Here is an 11,538-nt window from a genome sequence, read left to right as displayed (position 1 = left end):
CCATGCTTAGAAGTGCTTAAATGGCTAAAAATCCTAGTGCCTACGGATCAGCTTACTATCATGCCATGTAAGAGTGTCAAAATGAAATTGGAACCGTTTGTTTACATTGATCAAACTAGACCATAGGAAATGGCTCCATTATGATTTCATAGATTTTCTACTTGATTTAGTTTTGATTTGTCCCGAAAAATCTAAGGTTCTAAGTCGAATAGGAATTTGTAAAATTGGACCGAATAAACTCGATATCCTATATTGCCTTATGTTAAACCAAAGGTTCGTTTTGTGTTTCTAAGGGATTCTATTTTTAAGGCGATTTTTTTATGATGTTAGAATGTATTCTGAGTGAATCCACAAAGTATATTGAGAATTTGAGATGGTAAGCTTTAGTTATTATAAATTTATTGGTTCATATTCTTAAATTAGGTGTAAAAGAAATCAAATTGAAATGTATGAAGGTGAAATTGAATGTGAACCTACACTACTACAAACTGCATGTAAGCAATGTGAACCATGATTAAACACATTCAAAAATCAAAATTGTAAATCGTTTTTCAAAACCGACACTACAAATTGCATAGAAATTGGATGACAAAAATTGAATAGAAACCGACGAAATCCAGCCATGCCGTGATCAGACCGGGTGTAAATTCGAACCAAGAAAACCGTAGTTTGGTTCCGATCCAATTGCGAATGACAAACCTTGTTTAAACCTAAGTCGGTACTCCACTCCATAATCGGAAGGCCGCAGCATCAAGTTGGAGAGCGTTTTCAGTTTCCCTCTCGTGACCAGTTCGATTTGCGATATGTTCTGAGAAAACAGAGTGGGAGAGAGATGAGAGAGTTAAGAGATTTACAGCTTCCGCTAAATCAAACGCAGAAAATTCGACTACGGAGAGCTCTGCTACAGCTTCAGGAATTAGCTTGTAAAATGAACTCCTCTGCTTCTGTCACAGTCGCCGATACTATCCCTGTTAATCACGAAGATGGCGTACTCAAGTATTACTCTATAAATCCTAGTTCTCCTTGTCTCTCTCGTTGCCTTTGCCCTTTCAATTTCTTTTCTCTTCTTTTGAATCCATTCATGTTCATCAAAATTTCCATGGCGTTGGATTAAGGGGGCATGGAACTTCTGAGCTTGACGGCGAAGTGGTTGCAACTCTATGCGGGATAGTGGAACGAGTTAACAAGCTGGTCTATGTCCGTGCCTTGAGGGCCAGGTACCTACGATGCCTTCCTCGCCAAAAAAAAAAAAAAGAAAATTTTTTCATCAGTTTATTTCAACTTGTCACACTTACACGGTAGTGTTATGCTTTATAATCAGTTATCAGTCTGTCTGCAAGAGTTCATCTTCAATATTGCTCATTTCCTCCTTCATTTCGCTCCCATATAAACTCTTGGAACCATAGGTTGATAAAAATTACACATGAAATGCTTGTAGGTACAAACCAGAGGTTGGAGATATCATCGTGGGACGTGTTACTGAAGTAGGTTGAAAATTCCCTTCCTAATCTGAATTCCAAGGAGCTCTTGTTTCTTATTGATTTGTCTTCTTTAACCTTTGTTTACGTTTGAAGCAATTGGTTAAGTATGATTTCCAATTTTCAGTCGGGGTTGAGCTGCGTTATGTAATTTATTGTGGACTACTAGTAATTTACCTCTTTGTCGTAGACATTGTGCTCATCAATGCTCTTATAAGGGTAGTTTTGGCTGATTAGGATTAGTATACATGGATTTCAGGAAACCATAAAAAAAAAATTCCTGCCATGCTTAAGGGCTATTTATGTTTTCATAGAATGCTGCTGAAAGGGATAGAATGCATTTTATATCTTGTCATTTATGTTTCTTTTCAGCACTAAAATATCTATGGGGAAATGGATTTTGAAAACCTTGTAGTTGTCGATGACATGGTATTAGCTTTGCTATGTTTATAATTAATTTCATCCTGTTAGTCCTGTATTTTTTTATGAAGTTTTGATGTTATCCCAATAAGATGTTTTTAAGGAATTAAGGATAAGCATTTTGTCCCCATTAGAATGTACGTAGACCCCGCAATAGCGGGAGCCTCGTGCACTGGGTATGCCCTTTTTTTTTAGCTAGGTAAAACCTGTTTGTGTTAATATACTCTGCAAAAGGGCTCTTTGTGGTTGGATAATTTTCAATTTATACTGTTGTAGACATTGAATTTTGTCACCCCTGCCGATAATGACAATAGGACACAAATAGACATCGGTATCTCTCTCAAGAAGGACTCCTGCCCCTGCACCCAAGCTATATCATTCTCACATCCCTAAAAATGATTTATAAAACCTTTTTACCAAATGCTGAAGGAGGTACTACTCACCTTCCCCAACCACGGCGGTCCTATTAGCCGGTTAGCGGGCCGTGGGGGTTGTATGGGTGCAGGTAGCCCCCTTGCCAGGGGTGCCCCCCGACAGAAAATTTTATGAAGAGTCAGAAAGGAGGAAAAAGCCCATGAAAAACCCCATAAAAGCCCATAAAAACCCCAAAAGCCCAAGACCCGAGGTTTGGTGGAATACCAGAGCCGCGGAAGGACAAGTCTTGCGCTGCGCATATCCCACGACACCATGGAAAAGTACAATGCTGCAGGCCTTCGTCATCCAAGTGACATCGACTGTGGCGCCGCGATTGACCAGATTACCCCTATAAATAGAGGAGATCCCCACCCTCATTTTACAAGCTACAAAGACCTTTGGCCGGGTTCCACCCCCATTGTTCTCTCATTTTGCTCCTTTTGAGAGCCTTCCCACATCCCCTTTAGTTCCCCTTTTGCTATCTTCGATCATCCTTCTCCATGGGTAGATCATTCGATTACCCTACCTAAAGGTCGTTCTGATTCGAAGTCTTCCTTTCCTTCAATTCTTGACCCACATTTAGCTCCTATACAGTTGTTGCTCTGTCTAAGTACAAGTAGTGAAATCCTATATACAGCTGTTACTCTGCCTGAAATCTGAGTAACGAAATCCTATTTACATAGCCATTACTCTGTCCGACAAGAGAGAAACAAGCCGATCGTCTGTCTCCACCTGAGCCGTGGGACATCGTATATTTCATATATGGTACATTGTCCTTTATTTCTTTTGTTTCTTGATAGGTATTTGTCTTTTTCTTTCTTATTATTTCTGCCACAATGTAGACCATTAAAGTAGCTCACTTTAGTTTATATAGTAAATTATTCTTTCTTTGATGCATTATAATATAGCCTTGCATGTTGGTATCATGGTTGAAAATCTCGCGAAATTTCGGCGATATATCGCCAAATTACGTATATCTCGACATATCCGAGATACGAAACCAATCCGAAACAAAAAAATACAATATTTCGTCGATATATCGTGAGATATCGACGAAATATCGTGGACCTCATGATATATCGCGAGATATTGAAAAAGTGACAAATAGTGTCACGTGAGGGGCCATTTTATACCATATTTCGCAACTCTTGGTCGATATTTCGATCGAGAGTTGCTGAAACTCTATTTTTCTCTCTTCTTCCTCCTTCTTCCTCCCTTCCAAGCATCATCCAAGCATTGTTGAAGCTCCTTGTCGCCGGGAAGACGTCGGAGGGTCATCTAAGCTCATCATCCAAGCCTATTTTCACTATTTAAGGTAAATTCTATTTCTCTAAAACTATTTTTTTAAAAAATACTTTGTACAAATGTTGTTAGATGTTGATGATATTAATATATGTTAGACACCGGAGGCCGATCTACAGCTTCACGGTATCGAAATTTTTTTCCCATATGTATTTTTTTTTTAATTTTCTGGTTTTAAAAATTCATTTTCCTACAACTAAAATAGGAAATAATTAGGGGTAATATGACTTAGATGGTAATGAATTAAATATATGTTAGACACCAATGGCCGATCTACGGCTTCACAGTGTCGGATTTATTTTTTTGCTCTTAAATAATTATTTTAATTTTCGGAAATTAAGAAAAATATATAAAAAATTAAAAAAAACAGAAATAAATAAGGAAAAATATGAGTTTTAAGTTTAAAAAATAATGAAAAAATATGAAAGTTATTTTTATATGTTTTGAAATGCATTACATATATATTATGTTTACTAATTTTGGTTTTGTTGTGTTAGGTCAATACTTATATTAAAATTATATATAAAAAATTGGTTTTAATTATGTGAAAAATATAAGGGTTAGGGGAAAAATATTAAATAACTATACAAGTGTATTAGTAATCTAAAAGTGTCAATTGAAGTGTATCTACATTAAGTTTTTTAATTATTTGTGTTACTTACATTGCAGTAAACAAGTATCATTATGGCGGATCGTGATAGACAATGTGCGGAGGGTGCAACGGATTGGGGTCTCAACGTGTGAATGGTGGGTGTTGTATGGGGAATCGGCTGAAAACTTAAGAAGAATAGCAATTAAAGTCCTTGCCCAAACATGTTCTGCATCTGGTTGTGAGAGGAACTGGAGTACCTTTGCACTAATCCACTCCAAGAGGCGCAACAGATTGGGGTCTCAACGTTTATCTGACATGGTGTATGTGCACTACAACTTGAGGCTGAAACTGCAACACATACGCATGGGACATGAGGGACAGAGGGGCACCATTGATCTAGCTGACATCTTTCAAGTTGACTCAGACGATGAGGACCCTATTGTGGATTGGGTAAAGGATAGAGGTGAGCCAGTGTTGGATGAGGAGGGAGGCAGGCCCGACCCCATGATAGCTTCTGAGATTGGTACTGATGTGGACGAGTATATGGTTGACGAGGGTCAGATACATGCAAGGGAAGCCTCACCCATACCATTCCAGCCCTCTGGTGGCAATGTTGTTGATGATGAAGACTGGTCTAAGTCCTCAAATGATGATGATGGTGATGATGGTGATGCTAGTGGTGGTGATGGTGATGCTGGTGGTGGTGATGTTGGTGGTGGTGATGCTGGTGAAGAATTTGACGGCATGCGAGAGCGTTATGTGGTAGGCCAGGAGGCCTGGGATACGGCACTTGTAGAGCCACTCCAATTCACTGGAGAGACACAGTTTGATCATGCCACACACGATACGGACCACGGAGCACGTGCCCCGGCAACCCCACCCTCAAGAAGCCCCCTACATACATACAACAGGAAGCGTAGGGGTCGACAAACACAATTGCAACCTGATCACATGGACATTGATGACCTATCTAGCTCTGTTGGTGGTTTGAGTATGGGTGATAGGGAGGGGGGACCGACTGGACATTGGCGTGCCCCATCTTTTGACGCACATACCACTCCATTGGCATCGGATTATGGTGCATCACAACCTTACGGTGGATATGGATATGGATCATCATCATATGGGCAGTTTAGTGGGGTAGGAGACTATGACTACCAGTCCCAGTCCCAGGGACATACTGGATTATCTTTTGTAGGTAACATCTTTGCATACCCTAGCGGACCTAACTACCAACCTCACCAGCCATACATGCAGCCAATGCCATCGCCTCTTGCGCCGGCGCCAACATCATATCACAGTGGATCATCTTCTTCACAGACTGGATCAATTGGTAACCCTAGCTTATATCCTAGGATAGGTTACCTACAGTATGTTGATGATTCCATTTACGTGACACTTGTGGATGACTACACTCGTTTCTTCTCCGATTCTATACCGTGGTCCACATATGTCCTTCAAACAGAGAGCAATGGACGTCGACTCACGAGGCATGAGTGGGATTGATCCAGGGAGGCACAAGAACTACTATTAGTAGTTTAGCACTTGTAATTTGTAACTTAAGTTGTGATTTCATTGATCTATGAACTTGTGAGTTGTGACTTGCGAGTCTTGTGACTTTGACACTTAGTGTATCACCTTTAAGGCTTTAAGCATTTGAGCTATTGAGTTTTGAGTTATTGAATATTATGGAGTTTATGAGAATCATGGTACTCATCAATGTGCATTGGCTTTAACTTGATATGTGATGAAGTTAAATACTATTATTAAATATTAACTGCCTAATCTATGTGTATTTAATTATTTATACATTAGGGTCGGCGACCGTATGTCAATCAAGGGTGCAAGTCTAAAACACCAATTTGAATTCATATTTTTGCAATTTTATGGTTTAAATATGTTTATTAAGCTTAAATAAGGCTGTCCATGAAGTTTCAGGCCTAGATACGGCCAAATACCCCCCGAGATGGACCCCCGAAATATTGCAGAAAAATACAATATTTCGGTCATATTTCGGGTATCTTGGATATCTCGGTAGGCCCGAGATACCGAGATATCGCGAAATATTAAACCTTGGTTGGTATAGGATGTGTTATTAAGGGAGAATTTTCAGAATCTAGCATCTAATAGAAAGACCGGTTTAACCAGGTGAGATGGGGTGCCAATACCTTCCCAAACTCGTAACCTGACTATTTACCCAAAATCCCTAACCAGACCAGATGGAATCAGGTAGCCCTTTCCGTCCATCCCAGATGGGGCTACACCTATTGGGTCCGAGGCCCGAATCCTAGGTGGCGACTCCATTTTTATTTTAATTTATGAAGCATGATCCCAATCCCCTATGTTGATACATTGAAATGCGATGTCATCCACAAGCCCTCGTCGCCAAGGGGCCAAGGAAACCTAACGGATCCTGCCAGCAAGGCGGAGGAACCTGCATCCGGAGGCCGCGGTACCTGCAAATGTTGCTATTGCTTTAGGAGCTCTGGTTTTTTAGTATCAAGGAATAGATTTCTAATGGTGTTTGATGTAGATATGGATTAGGCTTATGTAGAGAACTTAAGTTTCAATATTTAACACAGATATGGGTTGTCTTAGCACTGAAAATTTTGAAAAATGAAGTGTCCTTGTTATGTAGCTGGTTTATGAAGCTTTGATTCCTGAAATAGGTTTTTCTGCATTTTTTTCTCCATTGACCAACCTGGTAACCTGGATTAACTTTTTTCTTCAACTTTTCTAATTTTAGAATGGATTCCTCCTACTTAAATTTTCATTTTTTGTGCGTATTGTTATTTTGGTGTATGACCATCTTATAAATAATGTTATCCTTATATTACAGGACTTCAATTTTCCGCCTAGAATATGTATCCAAGCCATATAAGTGCCTTGTCCTCAACATATCTGGGCAAGTAGGTTGTGAAGAATAGTTGATCAGACATGAAAAGATATTAGTGGCTTGGCTACAAGTGTTGGCTGCTCACTTCTGTTGTGTACTTGTGTGCATGCCTTCTTTGACTTACCATGGACTAGATGGTGTACTATTTTTCTTATGAATTCTTTTATGTTTATTGCTTCAAAACAACTTCACTTTTTGAAATATGGTGGTTTACAACTGACAATGCTGTATATTATCGACTAAACCATGCCTTCTATGTGGATATGAATTGATGTGTTTTTGAAAGCTTTATGGATGTTTTTTTTAATGGTAAAAGCTTTCTGGAGTTTCAATTGGTATTTAATGCCTTTTTCTTATATTTTCATTCTTTTTATTCGGTAGCAAGAAAATTTTATTTGAAATAAGATGGGGGTGCAAAGAGCATGGGGAAAAAGAGATAATAGCAAGCAAAAACTGCGCAAGTAATTTGATAATACAAACCTATAATGTATCTCGATAAGATACTTGACTACATTTAGCTTTCTATGAAACTTCCATCAATTTTATTTTCATTAATCGATAGAACTGTGGAAGATAAATTTTAGCTAAAAAATCAACTTTCCTGATTTATACATTGATAGAAATGGCTTTGTTGGATAACCTTGTATTTGGATCTTTTCTAATTATTTTACAGGTTGCTCCGAAGCGTTGGAGACTGGAGATAAATTTTAGTCAAGATGCAGTCTTGATGCTTTCTTCAATGAACTTGCCTGATGGTATCCAAGTAAGAACATTGATATTTCCTGCATCTTCCTTAAAACATGGCTATGGTTATAACCTTCTGGAATATAATGTCCAGTTCCTTATCCTTTTTTGGAGGATGGCCACTCGAATCTGCAGTCTTACATTAGGGGTTTGCAACATGCAGTGTAATAGTTACAATTATTATTTTTTATCCATTCTTTAAAAGGAGTGTCTGGTTGTAGCCACGCTTGCTTACATAGGTGTCAAACTCCCTTTTGTGTCTCATTTTGTGCATTATGTTCTTCAAACTGGAGGGTAACTGATTGTTTTTTCTTACCTGCCGGAAAATTCCATGAAACCTTAGGCTATGAATGGTTGATCCATAAAACCTTGCTGGAGAGCAAAGAAATCACAGCATAACCATGAAACGGTAAGCTATGAACTACGGAGCCATGAAAATCTTGCTGTAAAACTGAGTGATCAGTACTGATCACAGGATATGTCTATGAAACTATAAACCTCAAACCATGGAATCTATGAAAACATTAAACAAATGAAATCTAAACGCCACTGTGAAATCACAGGAAAATCAAACCCTATATTAACTGGCGGAGGGGGGGGGGGAGGAGGAAAGCAGTAACTTGATTTGAAGAGAGGACACCAACAATGAACATGACGATAGAAGAACGGGAGGCTAACTGGTGGAAAAAGGAAGAAATTGCCATAAGTTGCAGGTCCATCAGAGAGGGAGAGAGACTCATCGGACTTGGGGAGTGTAGAGGAAAGAGGGGAGGATGAAATACTAAATTACCGTCCCCATAGAAAAACTTAATGAACATTACGAGGGGCAAAAACTAAGGTTTATGGCTATTTTAACCATTCTTTGGTACAAAGATTTCCCCTTTAGTTATTACCAAATTTTGTCAATAACTGAGCACAATGAAATGGTTGGGGCTCAGAATCCCAATATATTACAAGTAACTAACCATAATCTCATGGTCATACCACAAGATATGATCTATTAAGCTACAGGTCCTTGTTTGGTGAAGAAATGTGGTCAAAGTAGTTCTGTTTGGTTTCACCATTGAGCTAGCAGGACAACAATTCACATGAAAGTCATGTTGCAGGAGATAAAACATTAATCAGGTAGAGCATCCAAATATATGGATACATTTTGGAATAACTGTCCTTTTTGGTCTGAATGGCATATTTGTGCAAACATACTGGGCCTGGATGAAATTTTCACAATTTGATTATGAATTTCTGATGAAAGGTGTTAAAAAAAGAAAAAAAAAAAAAAAGAAAGGTGCAATGAACCATGATCTTCAATGCAGCATCCACTTGTAGGGCCACCCTCTCAGGTCAAGTCATAGACCAAATTTCACAGTATTTTGGAATCCAAATCAACTAGCCCTTGTATGACGTTGAACCTTTCCACTTAGAATTCTTTACACCTAGTGTGCATCTCCAATATAGATGCTTGCCCATCATTTGGATGGTTCAGATTAGTGATAGCATGTCTCCACATGATAGAAGATCCCTTACTGAGAAGGAAATGGAGTCTAGTGAATAGTGATGATGTAGGAGTGCTTCCTTGGACTGACACAAACCCGTTTGGTAGCCCAGACCAAGACAAACTGTGTCCAAATTTTAGTTTGGTCCAGTAGGATATTTAGGAGTTTATTTAATTGTGGTTATCTTGTAATCTTTTATTTTATTGTGATTTATTTTGAGGTAGCTTAGTAGGTTTGCTTAAGTTAGTAGTTTCATTGTTTGATTTAGTTTCTATTTTCTGTTTGGAGTTTTCTATGTAAACCAACCAACAATGGAATTAGAATTGAATGAATTGAGTTTTGTTTTGGTTGAAGCCTACATGGCCTGAGGCAGCCGGTTGGCTGAGGTGAATAGGTGATCCTGTTCTTCCCTCCCCTTTTTTTTTCTTCTTCTCATACGATGCCTCTCCCTTCTTTCCTCTTATTTTCTTCCTTGATCCTTCTTCCCTTCCCTTTGCATTATTGTTCTTCTTACTTCTTTTTCCTTCTAGTGTTTTTTCCTTATTCCTATCTTCTTGGTACTGTGTATTGAGAGTTAGTGGCTGAACTCATTGATTCCGTTAAACCTTGGACTGAGAGTTCAGGGGTTCAATCAATACCTTGAGGAGATTCAAGCTCCAGTTCCTTGCCCCCTAACTATCTCCCCATTGTGAAATTAAAACCAGAAATCAGATCCGTTTCTAAGAGTACCACCGTCATTATTTCAGCAAGGCTCTTTAACTCTTCATGGCTCATGCTATAGATTCAGATGATTGCTTGCTGGGATTCATAGGGCCGTAGGTCAGGAGCCTTGTCTTGGAGTTTCGACTCCGTAGGTGTTGAATCGAGTGAATCCTCTCACTCACAAGTCTGAGATCCTCCGTTGGTTTCCTGTTTTAATCGAAGGTTGAAGAAGACTTGGTGACGTTATATTATTTGTCATCATATACCCTTTCCCAATTCCCAAAATACCCCTCCCCTTCATCTTAAATTCTGTCGTATCCTTATTTTATGTTAATGCCTAGTCTACCCCTTCTCTTTAAATAGTAAATATTAATTCCTTTTGTGCTGCAGCACCTAGTTATCTACCAAGCAATCCGTAGTATTCTCTTTTTTTACAATTTTTTTCCACTTCTTTTGTAAACTTTGAAATAATTACAGAATTGCCGGCCTTTCGTCTTTCGACTATTATTCCCTTGGGTGAGCCCATAAGCGATACGAACCAGGATTTTCGAACCCTGGATCCCTGTTTTGATGAATTGTTAAGTATTGAAAGGCTGGTTTTATTAGGTCCAATTTTTTCCCTTGATTAATTTGCACTATATTTGAGAGCTTCGAGGTATTTTATTGTCATCTTAAAATCACTTTGTTTGATTGCTAGAGGCGGCGAACTGCTGTTGATGAGCTAAATATGCGCAGTATTTTTGAAGAGAGCGATGTTATATGTGTAAGTTCATTAAATTCTTCTTTCATCGAAATCCTTTGAAGCTTGAATATATTGGGTGTTTTTGAACAAATGTGAAAAAACTTTTATGCTCTAAACTATTTAGTGACTTGAATAACAAGCTTTTAACATTTTGGAAGTATTTATATCCTTGGACAATTCAATCTGGTACTCTGGTCACAGGTAGGATACTCAGACATTCAAAGCTGGTTAAAATAACAAATTAATTTAGGCTCTCTTTGTTATGTTTCCAAGAAATATTTCAGAGGGTGATTTCAATTTCAGAAGGTGTTTGGTATGATTTTTGTACCTTATTTCTATGAAAATGAAATCAATTTCACCAGACATCGTGAAATAGATTTCACTGAAATCTTTCTAACTATTTTGTGCTAAATTGTTTAATGAGAACATGTTTGCAACTGGGGCTACATGTCATGTAACTCTAACCTTACAACCTCGCCTTTACCACTTTGTACTGATTGATTTTCTCGAGTTCTTCAGTGTGAGATTGGTACTGCAACACACATCAATTGCCACTGTCATTCAAGAAGAAGAAGACAACCACTCTACCGAGTACCGCCTCACCCCAGCTCTCCCTCCCACCCCCTGTCTGCAAGTTGTGGCGTGACACCATTGTTGGACTCTATTGTTGGACCGTCATCGATGTCGAGAAATGGTGTTGGCATTGCAACCACTCTGATCGCATCAACTCTGTTGTTCGCAAACTTGTTCATAGC

At 38.7% G+C, this 11,538-nt stretch overlaps 1 protein-coding gene and 1 long non-coding RNA gene across 3 annotated transcripts in view; one reads left to right on the top strand and one right to left on the bottom strand.

The window, feature by feature from the left end:
- The first annotated feature begins 752 nt into the window (after nt 1-752).
- The window catches only part of LOC122667187 (exosome complex component RRP4 homolog), a 30,017-nt gene continuing 19,231 nt past the window's right edge, over nt 753-11,538 (top strand). For both annotated transcript variants that reach the window (XM_043863415.1, XM_043863414.1), the window contains exons 1-5: nt 753-996; nt 1,116-1,217; nt 1,439-1,484; nt 7,776-7,865; nt 10,739-10,804. In XM_043863415.1, coding sequence (XP_043719350.1) covers nt 833-996; nt 1,116-1,217; nt 1,439-1,484; nt 7,776-7,865; nt 10,739-10,804 — 468 coding nt within the window. In that variant the 5' untranslated portion in view covers nt 753-832. The remainder of the gene's footprint in view (nt 997-1,115; nt 1,218-1,438; nt 1,485-7,775; nt 7,866-10,738; nt 10,805-11,538) is intronic.
- Nucleotides 1,040-1,487, bottom strand: LOC122667188. The gene is made up of 2 exons (XR_006333771.1): nt 1,443-1,487; nt 1,040-1,221 (listed from the first exon to the last, which is right to left on the bottom strand). It is a non-coding gene; the product is annotated as an uncharacterized LOC122667188 (long non-coding RNA).

The sequence above is a fragment of the Telopea speciosissima genome, chromosome 7 (genome assembly GCF_018873765.1).
Source record: "Telopea speciosissima isolate NSW1024214 ecotype Mountain lineage chromosome 7, Tspe_v1, whole genome shotgun sequence".
Lineage (NCBI taxonomy): Eukaryota > Viridiplantae > Streptophyta > Magnoliopsida > Proteales > Proteaceae > Telopea > Telopea speciosissima.
Note: the sequence above shows the minus strand (reverse complement) of the source record. Positions and strands in the feature narration are given on the sequence as shown.